The sequence below is a fragment of the Trachurus trachurus genome, assembly GCF_905171665.1.
Source record: "Trachurus trachurus genome assembly, chromosome: 14".
Lineage (NCBI taxonomy): Eukaryota > Metazoa > Chordata > Actinopteri > Carangiformes > Carangidae > Trachurus > Trachurus trachurus.
Genome location: NC_139903.1, coordinates 9,028,461 through 9,050,329, shown reverse-complemented (window position 1 = coordinate 9,050,329; position 21,869 = coordinate 9,028,461). Strand labels below are relative to the sequence as shown.

The 21,869-nt window shown below is 40.7% G+C and overlaps 2 protein-coding genes across 2 annotated transcripts; both read left to right on the top strand.

The window, feature by feature from the left end:
• Positions 1-1,376: 1,376 nt before the first annotated feature.
• Positions 1,377-16,920, top strand: cUnh21orf91 (chromosome Un C21orf91 homolog). The gene is made up of 5 exons (XM_083987434.1): positions 1,377-1,504; positions 2,845-2,978; positions 11,067-11,576; positions 12,522-12,584; positions 14,237-16,920. The coding sequence occupies exons 1-5, from the start codon at positions 1,401-1,403 to the stop codon at positions 14,407-14,409; spliced, it is 984 nt and encodes a 327-aa protein (XP_083843560.1). The 5' UTR covers positions 1,377-1,400; the 3' UTR covers positions 14,410-16,920.
• A 1,259-nt stretch (positions 16,921-18,179) lies between these two features.
• btg3 (B-cell translocation gene 3) lies at positions 18,180-21,394 on the top strand. The gene is made up of 5 exons (XM_083986386.1): positions 18,180-18,250; positions 19,170-19,376; positions 20,080-20,217; positions 20,459-20,651; positions 20,871-21,394. The coding sequence occupies exons 2-5, from the start codon at positions 19,204-19,206 to the stop codon at positions 21,072-21,074; spliced, it is 708 nt and encodes a 235-aa protein (XP_083842512.1). The 5' UTR covers positions 18,180-18,250; positions 19,170-19,203; the 3' UTR covers positions 21,075-21,394.
• Positions 21,395-21,869: the final 475 nt, after the last annotated feature.

The following is a 21,869-nucleotide window of genomic DNA, read 5'->3' as shown; positions in this document are numbered from 1 at the left end:
GATAACTCCTTAATTCTGGCAGCCTGCATGCACAATGCTGTTGTGTAACTGTGTGATTCAGACACACAAGCTGACTCTGTCAAGGCTGCTTAGCCCACATTGTGGACATGTGGTGTGTGGTTTAGTGTCTTCTCACTGCCTCATTTCATTACCTTTGGGACAACAATTTTACAAATACCTAGGTTTTTTGAGTCTGTAGTCATTTGTTAGGGGCCTTTCCTTCCCTGCATATTAAATGCAGAGGTTTACATGGCAGTTGTACTTTTATTATTTGGCCAGGAGATGGCGCAAAGTATTAGTCGGAGAGCCAAAGAAAAAGCCAGTTGTGTTGTGTGACTGTAAGGTATGATACGTGATGATATGATATGGCCCAGTGCACACACACAAAATCATCCTCCCTTTTACCAGCATTTAGACTTTTTAGACAAAAGACAGAGAGTCAGAGTATTGTCATTAGATGGATGATAACTTTAGTTGTGTAATAGCAATACAGACACTTGAATATGGTTACAATCCAGGAAGGCAAGGCACAAGGCAAGAAACAGAGAAGTGAAGTCTGCATCACATCAAGTGATGCTGTTCCACCTGGTTCCGTTTCTGACAGAAAATAATTCCCGAGACCCTATCACGGACTGACTCGGTATAATAATAATAATAATAAAAAAAAGCCTAATAATGTGTTCATATTCATGCAGGAATATTGCGAATGTTTTTCTTTTTCTTTCTTCTTTTTTTTTTGGGGGGGGGGGGGGGGGGGGGATCTCAGTTGAACATTCATTTTGAAGAACTTTTGTTAAGTCAGTTTGTCTCATACCTACATAAATAAAGGTATGGGATTATGGGATCTTTCTCCCGATCTTTCGCGGGAATTCCCCACGTGTAGCTTCATGTGAGGAAAAGAGAAAATGAATTATGCTGTGTGTTATGAAGCCTGGTGCTGCTCGCCACACACACATAAACACATACACACACGACTGTAGGCCATTCAACAAATGGAAACAGATTCACAAAACACAGCTGTGCTGCAATCATTAACTTCAGTTAACGCCGATTACCTTTTTCTTTCTCTTTCCCCTCTCTGATATGGAAATGTTTTGATGACGCCAGGAAGACTCACCGTCATTTAACCGTAGGGGTGTTTGTTTCCGCTTTTTATGCTAAACATGGCTTGTGTGAAACGAAGCATTGTCCATTAGAGGATTGAATTTACTTCAAAGCGTGTGAATAAAATGTTATTTATTAGCGTTTTACTCGGAGAAGATAGTCGATAATTAAACTTTTGATGAACGCTGCCACCCCTCGTATAAACTAGTGGTTCGTTCCGCTGAGAGAGGGGAGGGGGGAGAGCGACGTTCCTGTAGCTTCTGTGGATTTGCCGTGACGCGCAGCAGTGTTGTCTGATGTTTGTGTACCTACAGAGTCGAAAGAAAACGGAGGTGTCCACACACACACACACACACACACAAAAGGGGAACAGGACAGCCACCCAAAAACACACTCTTAGGTAAGTTTCACTAAAAAAAAAAGGTCTCCTTAAACATTGACGTCGTCCTCGTTTGCTTTAACGCCGTCGCTGTGTTTAACAATGCTAAGTAACGGGTCACGATTCAACCACCAAGGCAGGATGATGATGATGCCAGTGTAACGTTACTGCTGCTAGCTCGGTATTTGTTGAACGGTGTGTATTTATATATATATATATATGTGTCTATTATGGAGACAGACACTCGGGTTACTGCACATTCCCTTTAGTTGAACCCGCATTCAACAGGCCATAAGGCATTTTAGAAAGAAACATACGCAATGGCGAAGGTTATAACTTCACATATCGAAGTGAAAAGTTCAATATGTTGTTGTTGCTGCTGCTGCAGTGACTGGCTATTCTTCTTCTCAGCCATCCACTAATTAGACCTAAGTCTTGGCCGTATTATAGTGTCTTAACTTTAATCTTTAAGATGTGGCGGTGGTGGTGGTGGTGAACTACACGGATCATATAACCTTAGTTAGTTTAGCCTATATACAGTTAAAGGAGTCTCAAGTGTTGTGGTTTTTTTAGTCGGTGCTGCTGCCTCTGACTTTTCATGCCCTCGAAAAAAAACCAACAACAGAGAAGCCGATGTCTCTATATGAGTCAGACCTAAACGACCCCCTTTGTCATTGTTGTTAGAAGATGTCAAAGTGTTTTGTTATGGAAATGTAGTTGCACTGAAAAAAATATAGGCTACTCTTTCTCTCAATAGATTTGTGTTTTGACTTTTAATTTGGTTGGTTTTTGTTTTGTCTTCTTGAAGTAGAAACATCTGAATTTGGATTTTCTATAGAAACATAAGCATCAGCAATTATAAGCATATGCAATAAATTGTGGTCAGTGGTTGGAAAAATAAACAGAGCAAATTACATCAGAGTCGGTCTGACAGTTCAGGCTTTTTACCAATTAAGGAGGCCATATGGCTGGTTTTGAATACCTGTGAGTCAGACTTTAAGTAGTTTGCATGATGTAAACTCAGTATAGAGATACAATCAAGTTTAAGTTGTTACTATTTCTGTGCTTGGATGAGGTCACATCCTGTTATAGGGTTATTAAAAATTCTGGGCACAAGTATTGCTTGTCATAGCTGGATGCTATCTTGTGTCTTTCATTGTTAGTATTCTTTACCAAAAATAGTATGAACCAGAAAATATTTCCCCTCCCACTGACACTATCAAAATTGCATTTTTAATAAGTTTAATTGAAAGTGTAGTGTGACCTAATTTGCAAAAAATAGCTTAGAGGGTTTTCATGCATGCTCCTGTCTGATATTCAGCTATGTGCCCTTTGTAACTGGTTGTTTTTTCCCCCGCCAGAAGCATTATGGATGAAGAGGAGCAGTTTGTGAACATCGATCTGAACGATGACAATATCTGCAGTGTCTGCAAACTAGAGACGGAAACTGGGACCTTATCTTTCTGCCACGTCTGCTTTGAACTCAGCATTGAAGGTGAGAAACAGAACAAAGTAAAAATTAGGCAGTGTGATCTCGCTTTTAATCCCTGAATATATACTCCCACAAACAAATTCACTAGTCGTTTCACTTGCTCCATGTAGAGACAGATTACCACTAGTTTTAGCCGTCAGGAGCCTGCAGTATTTGTGACTAAATCACTCTTGCAGAAACTTCCAGATCATTATTCATAATCCCTCCTCATTATAGCAAATATCGAGGCTGTGATTGAGCACGAGAACGATTCAGATTTGTTTGAGTCTCATTCAGTTGCTACCCACAAACACTTTTTTTTATTCTCTTGAGAAACAACATAAACTACACACTGATCAGCTATAACTATTAAAACAAATAAAGTAGGTGAATGGTTGTAATATCGTCACTGATCGATGCATGTTTTGGACTGAATCAGACCAAGAAGCTGTGGGAAATAAATAACCTACTGATCCAGAATAAACTCTCAAACCAGACCACAGATCACAACAACAGTAAAAACAGTCACCTGTTTTAATGTTGTGGCTGATCAGTGTGTGTGTGTGTGTGTGTGTGTGTGTGTGTGTGTGTGTGTGTGTGTGTGTGTGTGCAGCTGAATAGGGTCTGTAGGACTCTCCCTCGTTTGATGTTTCACTCTAAATCGAGAGCGTGCGTTTGAAGTTTTTTCATCTCTTAATTAATGAGTGGCCTATTTGAAGAAGAATGGGGAATCATAAGGGGTTAGATACGCCTCTCATGCCACACTTGTCTCATAAATCCACAAAGGCTCTTTTCTGCAACGGCGAGATGAGTCTGTTTATCTCTGCACAATCTGATTGTGTGTGACTTGTCAAACAGTATTGTATAAGCTGACTAAGAGCTCCCAGAGCAGAGGATATCATCATATCAGTCTGTTGACAGCAGAAAAATGCATATGCATGAAAGATGTATAGGTGTGTAAGGAAACCAAGTGTGTGGGTATTTGATTAATCACTCTGTTCTTCGTGGTGTCCAAACACTATTTACAATTCAAGCATTGTTGGAATAGCACTTAACTTTTAGATGCAGTGCTTGCACCCTCATTAACCCTCGTTCAGTAGAAAAATGTTTTCAATATGGTTGAAAGAGGCAACCTGGGGTTGCACATAGTGTAATACTAGTGAGTTAAATATATCACATAAAAAAATCTGCTTATTAAAAACATGCATCCTGTATGAAAACGTTAAATGTAGCACAACTTAGCTCCACCTGTTTATACGTTTCTCTCCCAGCAGCTGGAGGCTGCACCTGCTGTGGCCATGGTTGAACACCGAATTCAGTTTTCAGGGTCACCTTTACATCTTTACTCTGTCTATATTTTACTCTCCTAGTCAGGCCTAAGGGCCTCTGAATGTCTGCAAAGGGATAACCCAACTTTTTTTAGGAGTATGTCAACATTTCACAAAGGCAGCGGTCGCTTATCTGGGTCAGCTGATGTGGCGTTGCTTGCTCCATTTAATCTTTCAGCCAGGATGCTCAGGTAGGAGAGAGAGCCAACTGTAGGGGCGTTTACGAAAGTGTCCCAAGACTAGACAAAACTGAGATACCTCTCTCAGGCAGGATTTATCAACCTGCATCAGTGACATTGGGTTCAGGTTTTGAAGAAGCTTCTGTGTGGCAATGAAGTAGTTGTTACGTAACTGTTGAGTCTGGGGGGAGAAGAGGAGGGGATTTGCAGACAGGCACGTGTTTGTGATGGCAGCCGAGTGTTTCATTGGTGGGAGTTTTAGCTTGCCAAGCAGCATGTGGCTACTTCAGGCCGTGGTGAAACTAAGGCCAAGCCGTGTGCCTGCTGACTGCTCATGTAGACTTAATTGCTGCCATGCCCATTCATCCTGTGCCATCCCTCATTAGAGGAGAAGAGAGCAAAAGTCCAATTACCACACATGCAGATGGAGAGTACAAAAAGCATGAAGTGCAGTGAATGGTCTTCAGCTCCCATTGCACACAAAAACACACCGTCCTAATGTCTTTCTATCTCAAGGGTGAATTGCTGCTGCTGAATATTCATTGGCTCCTTGCTATTTGCTGGCTTTGAATATTTATTACAAGCAATTGAAGCAGAATTGCCTCTCATTCTTTTTGTTTTCAAAACGATGAGTGTATATTACAATGCATGAATTGTGGTTGTGTTGTGCATAAATGTTGTCTTTATGCATGAACTGATTTCAAACAAAATTATGAAGTAAATTCTTTAGAAGTGCTTATTTCCACCCACATCCACACCCAAGCTCTGGTTGGAGAAACATCAAATGGGGATGTTCAAATATTTCTGTTTTACCGCCAGCTGCTAACTCACACAGTCCTCACAGCTGAGGTTTGTTAGTTACATACAGTACATCAAATAAGGCACCAATTAGAGCAGGGATGTCAAACTGTATTTAGTTCAGGGGCGACAAACAGCACAGTTTGATCTCAAGTGGGCCGGACCAGTAAAACAATAGCATGATAACCTATAGGCCTAAATATATTTTAAAAATTGTATTTTTCCCTCTGTTTTAGTACATTATTAAGATGTTTAAAGTTAATTAACTATTCTTTTACAAAACATATTATGAACCACCTGAAATTTCTTGATAGAAATATGTGCAATTTCAAATTTTCACACTTGGCAAATTCATCCTGAGGGCCGGATTGGACCCTCTGTCGGACCAGTTTTGGCCCGCGGGCCTCACGTTTGACACCCCTGAATTAGACCCTCTACTGATAAAAACTATTTGCTGACACATATACATCCTATGACCTTGGAGTAATGCATGGTTGAAGGGGTGCAGAGTTGTTTATTGTGAAGACTTCAGGCCACAGCAGCAACAGGTACAGAAGTAGCGTTGAAGCGTGAAGCGTTTGTGGTGAAAACGTTGAGCACAGCTCGAGGCAGGATGAATGTTCAGGATGTGCAGCCTTTGTTGTACAGTACCTCCAAGTGGCTGTTTCCTGAGGAAACTGCTTTGGCCTGTATGTGCTGGCTGGTTCCATCAGAAAGTACCAAATAGAAATTGTATCTATTTATATGTTGCTCAACTTCTGCCTGAATGAGTTTGTCACTTTCAGACGTTTCTTTTTGTGTTTTGTTTTCACTGCATCGTCTGAGTTGTGTACTACACTCGGTTACTCTGCCTTGAGCATCAACACACTACAGCAGGGAACAGGAGAACAACAACAGTCCCACAGCAAAACGCCCCAGAGCCATGCAGTCTCCAGTTATTGTATATTTTCTTGGGAAGTGACGCCACTGTTTTAAAGTAATGTAATCAGTATATTTCATAGAAAGAAGCATAACGATGCCTTTTTAATGAATGCTCAGAAAAACCTGAAAACAAACCCTAACCAACCCTTATGATGTCTGTGACACCAAACATAGAGCAGCAACTGTTTTGTAGTCACAAGGGCTTGTTCCCCATTGGATGAGCCCTGCAGGCACAGTAGCAGTCTAGAAATTACACAACTGAACAAACTCCAACCACCATGAGCACAACTTTTATGCATTATGTATCTTGTCTTGTCCAAATGACAGTTGGCAGTTGGTTAGCAGTCACACATACTAATACCTGATGATCAAAAGTCAAAAGTTAGAATAAAAATTGGCTACTATCGTTTTGTTTTTTAAGTATTCAAACCAACAACAATGGGCACAGTCGTGACCAGAAATAGTGTCACATGTTCATCAGACTTCATTGTTTAGATCTGGTCTCTCAGTGCAGTATAATTCAAACCAGGAAGCGCTATTATTAATGAACTGGCCTTATCAGTTGTGACAAGCTGTGCTTTGTAAACACCTGAGTATTATAAAACCAGTGAGTAAGGATTGTAACAGCCAGGCTCCCTCACAGACAGTTTCCTTTCTACTGGTTGTCTCTGGCTCTTTGTCGGAAGACGTCTGCTAAGCAGCAAAAGCTCTATACCATTCCTTTATCGGCTTACATAATTCAGACAGATTTTTTTTTTTTGCTGACGCTTAGTAATTTTACCAGCTGAGTTTAGAGTGGAAAAGAAAAACCCTACAGCGCGAGACAGGAATGCTGCAGCCACTGCTGATTCTGGTTGTTGCTCTACAGGGACTATTGTAGCCCGCTCCTGTAAACAGCTCATTCATTGTTGGTGAACTCTCCACCCTGGGGTGTATAGAGAGGCCTAATTATGTTTCTGCCTGTGGCAGCTGTACGATTGAACACAGTGATGGTCCAGAGATTTTCTGAGCCTACTGAATGGTCTACCTAGCAGCCTGAGCCCCTCTGTTTTTGAGCTATAATTGTTAAATGTATAATGAGTTACTTTCTATGTGAATTTACCATTGGCTTGATTAAATACCCTTTTTTCAAGGTGTATAATCCTCATTAGCCAAGCAAATATAAATAAAAAGTATCAGGGGTTTACTCTTTATTGTCTGTCTGTGTGTAGCCCTGGAATAATTGGATTTTTCACTGCAAACTTACTTACATTTTCAGTCCAAACTGCTGTATATGATTTCTAACCAATGTCAGAAATAACCACGTCTGTATATGGAGGCAATATTTCAGTATAATGTTCACAGTAAAGTGCATGTCCTGTAGAATACAGCAGGAAGGAAAGAGGCAGAATAAGAGGAATAATCAACTGAATTTACTTGACATTTGTTGTGTTGCTTTTAAAATAAGATGAAGTGTGTGTGTGAGTACTAGTAGTGTAGGTATAGTTGTGAGGGTCGGCAGTGATCAACAGGTGGTTTGAATTCACGTGTCACTGAGTTCACTGTTGTTGGTCATGTGAGCCCTATGTTGGTGTCCCACTTGGACCGTGCAGCTGCTGACAACACATTTTTCAAGTGTTATCTTGCACCTCTGTAGCATCTCATCAGGCACATCCTGATGGCTGAGAATAGTACTGTCAGATACCATCCACCCCCCCTCTATTTAATATGAAAGAACTCAAGGAGGCAACCAAACCCTTGAGTTTTACACAGCTGACTTGCACCATCAGAACAGACATGCCCTACAATGCAATTTCCAGCCTTCCATGACTATATTTACACTGGAAAGCATCTCCTGATTGGATGGCTGCTTCCAGCAAGATGAAAATGTGTTTCTTTGTTCATTAAACTCGTTTAAGAGTGTCTATAATGTTCTGTAAAGAGGAAAAAAAGGCCATCAAATACAGTGTTAAATTTAGAAGCTTTAGGAAGAGCTCTTTCCATGATGGCAACCACAAAACCAAGTATGCACAGAGGATGTCTGATTTGAATTATGGCAAAACCCGAACCAATAATTAGATCGGATCGAGCAGAGGGGGTGTCTTTTCTCCACAGCTGGAGGATTACTGTGGCATTGTGTTGGGAGAGTTGACTGACTTTTTACTATCCAACTTAAAAGCCTTTAGTCTGTCCCTGATGTTTGATGCTCCTCCACTAGTTTTTGTAGCCAAAATCCATTTTCTTACTGACTAAAAGCTTTTGATTCAGTTGGCTACTATTGTTGTTGTTGCTTGATTTGTATGCAAAGTATCAAAGACACTACTTAACTGGTTAAATATCAGATTTTTCTAAGCACAGTTTTAACTTGCTGCCATGAATAACTGATACCAGCTGAAAACTATGAACACCGGGTGTTTTTTATATTATATTACTATCCTGTTTCACTGAATCACAAACTAACCTTGACTCCTTCCTCACAAAAGAGCAGGAAAAAACAAGCTCACTGCTCATTGGTGTATATTATGTCCGCAGCCGTCACTGCAGAACAATGTTGATTCACCCCCGGTGAATAGTGTGTGTGCCTGCACTTATGTGTGCAGCTATGAAAGGCAGTAGTGCTAAGCTGCTTAGCTGGAGTGAGGTCTTTGGCTGGCGGCGCATTGCCCTGGTTGTGGGCCAATGATTTTTCTGCTAGGCAAGTGGTAGCCAGTGTGTTTTTTGTGGTGGTCTAAAGACTGAGACTGATCGGATTATAACATGGCTGTTTGATATAGGCAAAAAGCTCCTGCTGCATTAGTAGAGCATTTCATTGGCCATTCATTAGGTAGCGTGCACACAGAAATATTAACAAAAGAAATTGTCTCAACTGCAAATGTACTGAGAGACGGTTTTATTCTTTCTTCTTCCTCATGTCAAATCAAAGGAATGAGTTTGCCTGAAACGGCTTTACAGTCTGTACAGCATACCTTTCTGTTCTGACACCGCAGTAAGATGTTGGGGAAAACTTTTTAACTCTTCTATGATACGTTGTTTGATGTGATATTTTTAGCAACTGTTTTTTTCTGTTCCTTATCAATTAACAGATAAACGTGTCTTTCCTCTCCTCAGCCTTCCTGTTTTGTTTTCGATAGCTGTACGAAGTTTTTCCACTTTTAAGTTTTTCACTACATACATCTACATTCAGGAGTAAATGTTTTTTTTTTATAGATATACTACTATATACTACTTTTTTCTTTTCATAACACAAAAATTAGGTCTCATTCATTCATTCAAACCTTTATTTATTCTCGAAAGGACATTGAGGTTTTACCCTCATTTGCAATGTCGTCAAGATCACAGCAATATTCAAAGCGAAACACAATGCACAGCACAAGTCACATATAGTTTAGGATAAAACACAGTTACAAAAGTTAAATACATCTGATTCATTTCAAAATTTAAAAACAGTTACAAACTGTGGTAAAGAGGTTTGAGATTATATTTTTATAATGTTGATAGGATGGAGGAGCATTGATTTTAAGTGTGAGTTGAAGATCGTTCCAGGAGGCAGGGGCATCATAGCAAAATGCAGATTTACCAAATTCAGTTTGTACCCGGGGGACTTTAAATACATACATTCAGTCACATTGAATGATATACTTCACAGGATGTTACACTTTCATTCAGGAGTCAATGTTTTTGACATCAGTAATATTTTCTCCTAACTTCAGTTTAAAAATCACTTGGACAAGTCTTCTTTTACAGTTAAGTACTTTGATGAAGAAGCTCTTTACCAAGGAAACTCATATGTTAAATGTCTGTCAGCCACAGATTGTCAGTAACTGACTACTGGAGTTGTCTGTTACAAGAAAGGAAAGTGAAACCCACACTTGTGTGTGAGTATGTTTGACACCTGAAGAATGCCCTGCAGACCACATCAGCTCTATGCGCTTATGTGTTCATTGTGCTGTGGTCATGTGGCGTTAGGGTTGATGTGTAGGCCAGACTTTGCTAAAGCCCTGAGAGAGGCATGTGAGGTAAACCTACATAAGTGAGCTCTTAAATCTACATCGACAGCAGTGACTAATCCCCTCACCTCAGGTTTGACCACACAACGTCCGTCTGCTGAGAAATGCAGGCTGTGAGAAGAAGGCCATGATCGCACCAACACTCTCACATTGGCCTTCGTCCGCTGAACAGTTTTCAGTCTTCAGTTCTTTCACCTTCAGCTTCCCTTTGTTTATCAAACCGTGGCCCATTTTTACTCAGAGGTTATTTTAAGTTTAGTCCACTTGCTCAGTCTTAATTTCTTTGGAGCAAGCTAAGTCGGTTACAGTGTGACCTGTTTTGACTGGATCCAGGAAGCATTACCTCTCCTCTTAATAACGTTACTTAGGTATGTTGTCATGATTATATAACAGCAGCCCACCTACTAAAGATGTTTTTTCCAGTTTCCTCTTTGATAGAGGGTTTGGATTGTTTCGTTTTTTGAGACCACCTAGGGTTCATCCTCATCCTGTTTTTGTGTTAGTAAGACAAAGTGGAGACTTTTTGAAACTGCATTAATTGTGTATTATGTTCGTTGTTTAACAGGAACAGGTGTATGGAAAGGACAGGAATTGAATTTTGCTTAATGTGAAACTTCCTCCCTCCTATTGCTCAGTAAATTACACAAATGCTCTGTGTTTTTGAATTGAGATTGTTGATCTGTTATCTCTACTATTGCAACACTCTGCAGACTAATCCACCACATACTAAGCAGCTTTTTACAGGAAGATTGCAATATAGATCTTTGCTTTACTCCCTCTCCGCTACAATATGCACTTCTTTTAAGGACTGTGAATGTTTGAGGTCAGTGACTCAGTGTATATTTGTACTCATAGCTGTGTGACCCACTGACTTCTTCACTTTCGTCCCTCTGAACGCAGGCGTCTCCTCTGCCACCCTGTTACATTCGAAGTCCCTGCGCGGCCACAGAGACTGCTTTGAGAAATGTCATCTCATCGCCAACCAGAAGCTGTCGCGGTCCAAGGTCTCCCGAAGTGCCTACGAGGGCATGAAGCTGGCCCTCAGCCAGAAACTGAACCGCATCATCCAGTACGCCCAGAACAAAGACTCTGTCTCCTCCAACAGCCTCAGCAGACGAGGGACCAAGCTTCTTTGTTACAACCAGCAGAGTGACCGCAAGCTGCTGCCCCAGACGGACGCCCAGGTGCCCCGCTACACGCCCCACTGGGACACGGGGAAAACAACGGGGCTGCCCGACTACGCCATGGGGATGTTGGAGTGCCACACGGCGGAGGAGCTCGGGCTGCTGCAGGAGTCACAACCCAACGTTTGGCCCGGAGACGGCAGAACAGTGCTACGTGGCCGAAGCCAGTCGTCGGGGGGAGGAGGGCAGACACCGCACGGAGACCAAGGCCACAGCAGAGATGAATGTGAGCGCACACAAGTCAAATTCTTTGTTTTTCACCCCACACAGTAACTCTTCTTTCATCATCACTGTGCAATTTAAGGTGACTGGAAAGGTTTTATTTCCCAGCTCTGGTGTAGAAACTATGTCAACTCTTATCTCCGTCTTGCCCTCCTCAGTGTGATCTCTGCTATCAAGAGATTTCTAAAACCCCCGAGCACGTATTCATTAAAAAGCAGCAGACAAAACAGTAATGCCAGACCAAAAGATACATTTTCCTTGGACTGTCCTTCATCTCCCTCTTTGCTGTGTTCTCTCCAGAGAAAAGTACGTTTTCCTATAACCTCGAGATATGTCCTTGGCTTTCTCATATCTTGTCACTGCTAAAGCTGCTTATGACTACAGATCCTGCAGGAATGTGATGAGAAAGCTTTCTAAATGGCCCTAATTCAAATTCTGTGCCTTGCACCAAAGATGACAGGCGTTTCACACGTACAAGGTTTACAGTAATTTGTGTGCATGTCTCTGCTGAAGTTCATCATCAGCCTCCAGTACTCCCTGCCATGAAAATCCTAAACCTGCAAATGCACCAGAACCTGTTATTTGGGGGTGTTATTATGCACACAGCTTCAGGTTCTCTGTTGTTTCTGATTGGTAACATCAGTTGCAGCCTGTGATGGATGCGCTTGTCAGTTTGAAACTGATCAGAGATTTCCTGCTGCACCTCTGTGAAGTAACACATTCCTTTTGATGTAAGTCAAAACACTCCCCTGTACAGTTAGTTCTAGAGAAAAAGTCATGAACATATAAAAAGGAAATATTCCTCAAAGAATCCACTGAAATAATCTAGTTTGAGACATGAAAAAGTTCAACAAGTTGGCTACTGCCCTCATAAGAGGCGAACTGACGTTACACGATCTACACCTGTCATACTTTCCAATCAATAAAAACCTTTTTTTTCTTCTTTTAGTGACTAAGATGAGTGTGGATGAGCTCCATCAGTTGAACACCCAGCTACTGATGCAGATTCAAAGTAAGTAATGTTTACTGGCATTGTTATGTTATGATATTTTAAACTTTATTATGGACTCGGGTTCATATACAAGACACAATACAAAAGCAAACAACACAATACAAAGACGATGAAAGCAAAAAGTCTCTGGCTGTACTTAGTGTTAGTCAAATTTAAAATCAGTTTGTTCTTTGTGGCGTCAAGTCTACACATAAATCTAGTTTCTTAACACAGCAAACATTACGTTTGCACTGAGACATCTAGGTCTCTTCAGTAATATTCTTATGGCATCTCATTAGCAGCATTAAGTTAATCAATCATATAGTCATCCATATTTTAATTGAACATGTTTTGTGTCATGCTCAATCTGTTATTCTCATCACAAACACATCCCCACATGACATTGCTCCTTCAGGGAAAAGCTGCAGCTCACCCAGTAAAACAGGGGCTGATAGAGACTGGAAGGCTCATCATCTAGTCAACACATCATGTCCCTCCATGTGATCCGCTGTGTTGAATCGGGCACTGTGTGTAGCGCTCGCTCATGCACACGCTGTCTGTCCGTAGCTTAGCTGTTATTGTGTGGAGTAAACAACAGGCCTAACTGGTGAGGAACGCTGTGAGCAAACACCAGAAGTTTTTATTTGTACCTCAGGAAGGTTGAGTCGTGACAGATGCCGTAGCGTTAGATTAATATTGTTGTTGTTAGATTAGAGCCGGGTCGACTTGACACTCTCCTTGCTTCACTCACACCTCTCACTCTTTCCGGTCTTTGGGTGCGAGTGATCAGATCAGCCCTGTTATCACCCCGGCCGCTGTCAAGAGTGAAATCACATGAGCTAATGCGAGATGTCCTTTCCCAGAGCAATGTCTAGTGGCCGGCCGCCTGATCTACACATTCACATTCTTATTCCTATTCAACCTTCAGGAGTTCAGGGAGTTTAAAGAGGATCTATGCAGAATTTTAGCTCATCTATGCTACATTTTTACCTTAATTAAACAGCTTTGGAGTAATTGTGATGGTCTAATAAATGACTTGTAACTTGTTATGAGGGAGAATGGAGGCTCTCTATCTTCTACCTAGCGTCTCTTGGCTGAAAAACAACTTTGCAAGATCTCGTCTGCACACAAACACACTCATAATCTCTTATTTTTGACAGATAAGACTACACAAATATACACGTCGGAACATCGTATATGATAAATAACGTTATCCACCGCTCTATTGATTGATTTATCGACAGCTTCGTTGTAAACAAATGCCGAGAGGAGGGTGAGCAATAGCGAAAAAGCATAGTTCCCCTAAAAACATATTTTCGTTTACTGTACTCAGAAGAGATGGGGTGATTATTTCTCATCCTAAATCATTCAGGGAGGACGGTACAAGCCCAGATTCTACGATCCATATTATGTGTTGTACTGGAAATACCCACATGTCTTTAAACTTGTTTAAATGCAGCCTAACACTGCATAACACTGTCCCTGACTAAAGGCTGTCAGATACTGTATTTCTTCTCACGGGCTTGTCTCAAGCTGATTGTGTTTGTGTCGTGTTGTCTTTGCCCTCTGCTCCTTCAGTAATCACTAATATTGATTTCCTTTGCCTTATTTGTTTCCCCTTGTGTGCTCGTGTTGACCTTGTGTGGCCCTTTTTCTGCCTCTCTCCCCTACAGAGGTGTTCGAGGAGCTGACTGTGGCCGTGCAGGAGAAAGACTCATTAGCATCGGAGCTGCACGTGCGTCACATCGCCATCGAGCAGCTTTTTAAGAACTGTGCCAAGCTGCCCTGGCTGCACATTAGCAGGGCCGGGGTCAAGGCCAGCAACAGCAGCGGCCCTGTGGAGTGAGTGGGGTGCGACGCGGGGCTTCTGTCTCTGCTGCCGGGAGGAGGAAGCAGACAAACACACTCCAGCACACTGGCTGCAGCAAGACTGAAAAAACGCCTTTCTGTATACTGAGTGACTTCTAACACACTATAATAGTGGCTGAGCTCTGAATTAAAGGAGCATAAAGGGCTGGGTTTACAAGGCCTCCGTTGTCGTGGTTGCAGTGATGATACAAGGATTAGTGGTGGTGTGTGGTTTTAAAACACGTTGCTGATCTAACGTGACCTCCAACTCCACCCAAACTGCAGGTGGTTTACCAGGTGCGCTGGCTCCAGCACACAGTATGGACACGTCCTTACTGGACGCAATCCTTAAAGATTTATCTCAACACAGACTGAAAAACAGTTTGTCTACATGATTTCAAGTGGATGGTTTGATGATGTTTTTTTATTTCATTTTATTTTAATTATTTTGTTTAGTTTGCTGTCAACCATTTCAATTTCGATTGCTGTTTCATTTTCTGTAAATACATTTTTCAAGGTTTTACTCTGATTATGTCAAACGTGGACATTTACACTGTGTATTACTCCTTCATATGATGTCTCATGGTTTTCTGTAGAAGGCTGTGAGTCAGAAGTGACTTGGAATATTTTATAACGTGGCATGGGCGGACACTTGATGCAAATTAGTTGGATGGTCTCCATATATTCATACCATCATGCACTACCAGCAGAAGTGTTTGATCATTTTTAAAGCTTTTTTCATGCAGCTGCACACAGCATGTGCGGTATAATGGCTGGAAACAGGAGTTTTTGGGGGGTTTGGGGTTTTGGGTTGCCTTCCAACAACCAAAGTTGACATTGATAGTTTGTTTGAAATAATGGTTCCCTGAGATGTTGCCAGTTTTATAGGTCGCCTATATTCTACTGCATCAGGCTTCATCTGCTGGAGAAAATCATAATACTTAAACATGCAACATGGGTTTGCTGTATTCATCTAGAATGATGATAAAAAACAATGGAAATTGTGACACAAACTGAACTACGAACTAAAATCAAGTCAAATTTGTGAGTGCAAAATAACCCTAAAGCATCACTGCAACAAATGAGTGTGTGATTATCAAGGCTATACTAGCTGTGCAGGTTTTGTATGGGGGTCATTATGACTATTTTGGGAGGGTCCACGAACTAATACTTAGTAACAGATGGTTGCCAAGCAGCAAATGGAAATATCACTTAATGTACCCTCTCCAGAGCTTAAAGATGAGAGGTACTCTGCTTTTAAGGTTTGAGTTTATGAGTATTATTGCTGGTGAGATTTACTTGATATTTATTGCATAGCTGCTTATTGTCTGTGGTATAGCTGTTAAGCACAAGTCACATGTATTGGCTATACACTGAATGAGTGCTATCGAAAGAGAAACCTAGCTGCCAAACCAAAGTCTGTATTTGTTCTGTGTTTAACGCGTGAATTGCAAGCATTTGATTTAGATTCCAGAGCAACATGCAATACCAAACTGATTTAAAAAGTGGTCTAGTGATTTACTTCAGTGTTCGGTTCAGTGTGTGTAATAATGAACTATAGATTTTTACTCCAAAGGTGTTGATGTGGAAATGATTTGTTCTCAAAAACATTGTGTGTATGCAGGGTTGTTTTTTTCTTTTTAAAGCTTTTTTCTTTTCTTTATTCATGTTCAGTGTTAAACTTGTGTTGCCCTCTCTCCTGAATTTAAGTATGACCCAAGTTGATGTCACAGCAATACAAATGGGACAGATTGGTCTACTGTGCCTGTGTGAAAGTCCCTGAAGGGCGTAGGGATGAGAGCTTCTAAGTGTGGTTAGTTAATAATTCAGGAACCCTATGCAAGAAAGAGACAAATAAATCAGAAGCCTTATTTAGTAGAAGTTATCAGAAAGAGTATTGGTTATCTGAGTTTTTCTCAGAGGAAATCAAAGCTACTTGCGTATAATAACCCGGGGAAAGACGAGGTTATAATCAGATTGATGTTAAAAGAAAAACTCGGCATCGTCAGTGTATTTCTTTGCTCTCTCTTTGTAAGAGAATAAATGTATTTGACCCCTTTAGGGTTTAAAGTTGAACGTTGTGGCTCCATTTTAAAGTTCTATCTTGGTTTTATTTTGAAAAGTGAATTTGTGCGCTTGAATGTTTGGGAGTATTCAGATTACTGGTCCTTAATGCAACATTTCCACTCCTTCAGTTTCCACTTGTATGATTTTTATTTGTGTTTTTAAATATGAATGCTGTGTGTTTTTGTATACTGTGGAAACATGCCTGGGCCTGTGTCTCTGCTCAGCAGATGCCTGTTTTTGTTTGTCTGTTTTGGCAGTCTCGTTATCTTTTATGGGTAATGTTAGCATACCTGTTTAGACTTCCACCTCTTTCTTTTGGGACTTGACTGTTTGTTCTTTTGTTTTCTAATGTTGTACAGGGCTGCATCTGTGTTGTGTGGTGTTTTACGTTCTATTTATTGTGTGTGTTCATTGACATTACACAGGCTGTGCGATTTGTGCTTAAGTGACTTTGTATTTTTTGTAAATTGTTCCAATAAAATGAAATTATTTTTACTACATACACTGACATGCTGGTACTTTCCTGATGGTGGCCACTGCATTGAAAAGAACAACGGGAACTTTTCTATACCAATTGTATACTTTAAAAAATTTAAAGAATTGAGCTTCATGAGCAAAAACTTACTTTCAAAAATATTTTCCTGTTACCTTCACTCTTAAAAACTAGGCTTTATGCTTTTCAAAATGTCTTTATCTGATGCTGCTTAAGACAGTCACCCATTGTTTAGTCTAGTGACTGCCTGATAACAACCAGGCTTGTTCACATCATGTTTGCTGACATTGTTAACTGCAGAACAACCTGTGTTGTCCTCATGCAAAGCACAGCCATGTACGGTATACTCAAGAATAAAAAATTAATATAGTTATCACTGTAATTGATACCAAAGACAACACAAAATGTTGGCAGACATGAAGAATGTCATGATTACGCCATCATTTGATTTGACTCCATTGTTGATTACTTGTGTATGCAGTTGGACTCCACAGTTAACTGGGAGATGGTGCTTGTTGTCACAGTGGTAGGTAGAGGTTGAGTGCCCCCGTGTGGACAAAGAGCTGAACAAACTGTGATGAGTGTCATTTCCGAGAAATATCTAATAATATGCGGGAATGCGGTTAGCTCTTTCATTGATCGAGGATTGTTATGGTAATTCCCTGAGTAAACATCACAATTATTCTTGTCAGTAACATCATAAATGTGCAAATTTCTGTCGAAAAACCCATCCTGAAGTTGAAGTATTAGGCATAAACCAGCCGTTATTGGATAGTATGTTTTAACATGTACTGTAGTTTAGGCAGCACAGATGGAAAGGGGCTGATTTCCCACAGTAACCTGCTAGATATTATAACTTTAGTAGTTATTAAATCATAATTGAACCATTTTACAAACTTGGTCCTAACGGTTGAAAGTTATTATTATATCTCGTGGTAATGTCCAAACTCGGCTTTACTATTTTCAATTAAATTTATTGTAGTAGCCTAGTGGGTTTAGGTTACAGTAATTACATCACTGGATGCAACAAACACATACCTGACGATATGAGTCATAACAGCAACGCGTATGACTCATTCTGTGAAGGGTGTATGCTCCAACCAATGAAAGCGCCAAACTCCTTCTCCCTGGAGCCAATCAGAGTGAGCGGTGGGCGGGGCTTGTGACGTAAAGGGCGGGCATAGCAACTGAACCTCAAGTGTTCTTCTGTTAGCCAAAGACTCCTAGCCATTCATTGTTTGCCCACACGCAAGAGGGGGACCACGAGAAAAATAAAAAGGTAAGTTAGGTTGTTAATGTGCTCGTGTTTTTCTTGTTTTACACCAGCAAGTGTACCGAATATAATCATTGTATCGAAATATCACGAGTTAGTGGGATGATTTTGTAACTTTTGCTATGTTGTTGTTGTGTTAGTTAGCAACATGAGGCTGTTGGCATCAAACTTGGCGCATTAGCTTGGAAGCTAATGCTAACAGTTTTATTCTCTTGAAAGAAATATAATACTCCTTTCCACGGGGTTGGCTTCAGCGTGGAAATATTAACTTTTATTAAAAGTATTACTCATGTGATTCGGCATCGTCAAGGCGACACGTTGTTCGTGTCGTTAGCTGAACCAGCTAGCTTCTTGGCTAGTTGAAGTTGGAAAATCTGTTGGATGTTATGGATTGAGGTGTGTGTGTGTGTGTGTGTGTGGTTTACCGGAACTAGTGCGTCACAGCCCGCCTTTCTGGGACACGTGCCGTTACATTTAGTCAACAGATGTGAGAAAGGAAGAAAAAAAGGGCATTGTGTGCGTTAGGTAATGTGATTTTATTATTATTCATCATTTTATTTAATCAAAAACATTCTCCATAACAACAATTATTGCCACGCACACATGGGTGTTACCGGTAATGAGTGACAGGGACTTGAAATTGAAATTGTGTCTTAGCAGGATAACAAAAGATAACAAAGCAATAACATAGACAGTCCTATAGATTTTCACGCATGACTGGTTTTCGTCATCGACGTGTAAAGGTTATTATAAAACAGGGGAATCAAAACGCAGCCACGCGGAACTGTGTCAGGTCAGTTATTACATAAAGCAGTATGTAGGCAAGTGTAGTTATGGTAGATCTGTTAGTAGGCCTATATGTTTTTCTACTCACAAATTGCTGTTGGAACTGGTGATTAACTGACTAAAATGTATTTCTTTACAGAGACTGCCGACACGTGATGAAACATTTGTAAAATATGAGGAGAGAAATTGCAGCCGTGGTGTTCTTTGTGAAGAGGCTTGTGAAAAAGGGGGATAAGCTGGAGGCGCACAAGGTGGAGCTGTTCGTGGAAAGGCTGACTGTTGCACTGCAGGAGAAGTTCAAGGGGCACTGGTACCCTGAAACCCCCAGCAAAGGGCAGGCATACAGGTGCGTCTCTCTCTTTCTCACGGGATTTATTTACTAATTGCTATGGAGTGCTGTGCTGAAGGGATTATACATTTCTGTGTGGGGCAGCCCAGAAGTAGGCATTACCCTTATTGTCTCCTCACAATGTCACTAGATTTTCCCATCTCAAATAAGTGCCCCTTTTATGGTATACACAAACCTGGACTTGGGCTGGGTGATAAGTAAACTACAACACGGTTACACAACTTCAATGTTAGCACCACTTGAGCTTTCAATGCGTTTGATTTAATGTGTCAGTGTGTACACCCCGAAAAAAACCCTTCAGTTATAGTTCGCAAGAGATATGTAAAAGCAATGAGGCTATTAAGATTAATATTAAGTCCCTGGCGACCCCAGAAGACCCAATTAGCCACTGTCTCAGTCAGATGCTTAACATCTTTTAAAACAAATCAGGACTGAGATACTTATTGACATATTTTACATCACAAAATAAAATGATAACGGTTGTAGTTAAAAACTCATTGACATGGGGATAATGGAACTATATTAGCACTAAAATGATAAATTTAGCACCTCCTTATTGGGTCACACTCCTTCAGCACTTTATTTATTTATATGGATTCTCATACATCGATATATCCAGTACAGCTTTTACACAACAAATGTGTTTCTCTCTGAGTTTGCAACAGCATTAAGATTGAAAGTTGTTGTCCGTGCTTTGCAGGTGCATCCGAGTCAACAGATTCTGCAGACAGGATCCAGAGCTCCTTAGGGCCTGTCGGGAGAGCGGGGTTCGGTACAGTGACCTGGGACTTCCACGGGAACTCACGTTGTGGGTGGACCCGGGGGAGGTCTGTTGCAGGTGAGAGTTAGTTTGTTTGAGTGAATCTGACTGTATGCTTCTGCAGTTTTTTGATACGGCTGTGTCCATAGCATCTTGTATTGTTAGGGTAGTTGAGTTGTACTGATTTCACCACCCAGCTATAAGTTTATCCACACCCTCCTGAATGCAGTTGTTGCTGCTTTTAGATGCAACAGGTTGGGTAGATATCCTGCACAAATTGTGGAAGGTTTCTAACCCTAACCCCTTTTTCCGTTATTAGGTATGGGGAACAAAATCCTTTCTTCTCTGTGGCCACTTTCTCGAATGATGAGGAAGAGGACAAAGATGTTGCAAAGAAGGTGACCAGCGCTTTGGAGAGGGTGACATCCGACTACCACTCAGGTTCTTCATCTGATGAGGACAGCACACGCACTTCCCCACTTACTATTTCCAACGGCCACTGTGCCTACCAGGTATTGTATAATACACTTTTCAGTTCCTATAATTACAAATAAAAAAATGACTATGATTATGATATTTGGTTATTTGTGAAGTCACTGTGTTTTGTTCTGTTTGATTCGCCCACTGGTTATGAATTCTTCTATCACCTTCAAACACTTTTCATTGGGGTCAAAGGCTAGGACCGTTTATGTTTCATTTGATGGCAACTTTTATTACGTTTCCTTTTCCAGGCAATGAATCCAGCTGCTCCTACATGGCATCCTACAAAAATGGCCCCAGTGAAAGGCTTCGTCCTTCCACGGCCTCATTATGGTTTCAGGCCGCGCAGCAGACCCCCCAACACTTTAAGGCAAAAACTGTGGTTCCCTCCTGGGTATAGAGGAGGGCCTGGATACTGGGACACAAATCAAACCCTGGCACATTGTTACAGTTAGGAATCATGGTGCATATTGTTCACACTGGACATTAAAGCTAAAGACAACTTTAATATGACTGACCAATGTTTTTTTTTAAACATGAATTTTTTATAGCTTAAATATTGATTGTTTTTTGACAAAGTCTTTTTTGCACTTTAGATTAATTGTTATAGTTTGAATAAATCACTTGTATTAAATTAGATATTGAATTTGGAATACTACACGTGTAGTCTTGGAAGTACTGTATTTTTTACAATGGGAGACATTCATGTATTTCACATAACTGTCCTTTGTGATGAAATGTTTTATTTATTCATAGTGTAGAATTTGCAGATATATAGGATTAAATTTATGAAGTTTTATTAAACACAATTTCCAAGCATGATTTTTTTTGTCTATTGTGTGTTCCATCGTATCCTCCAGCTGTTGTGTTTATGTGTAATATTGCAGAGATATGCAACATGTGGTTATATGTTGCATCTAACCCACTGGTTACCACAGTACCACAGTTTTTTCTTTCTTTCTCTTCCAATACTAACTCAAACCGAAAGTGGTGTTGCCAATACAAATGCCATACTGATATTTGTACAAAACCTTTACTGTGTGGAGAAGGGAAGTAAAAAGTAGGCTATGTCAGGTTCATACATCACCGCTGCATAACCTCGTTGTGTTCTACACTGTGATTAGATCTCATATGCTAACAACGTTTGCAGTGTTGCCACAGTACCTCAGTCCTACATGCATCACTCATAGCCTTGTTGCTGCTTTTACATAAAAAAAAAATTCCTTACATGATTGTGCTTAGCCATTATC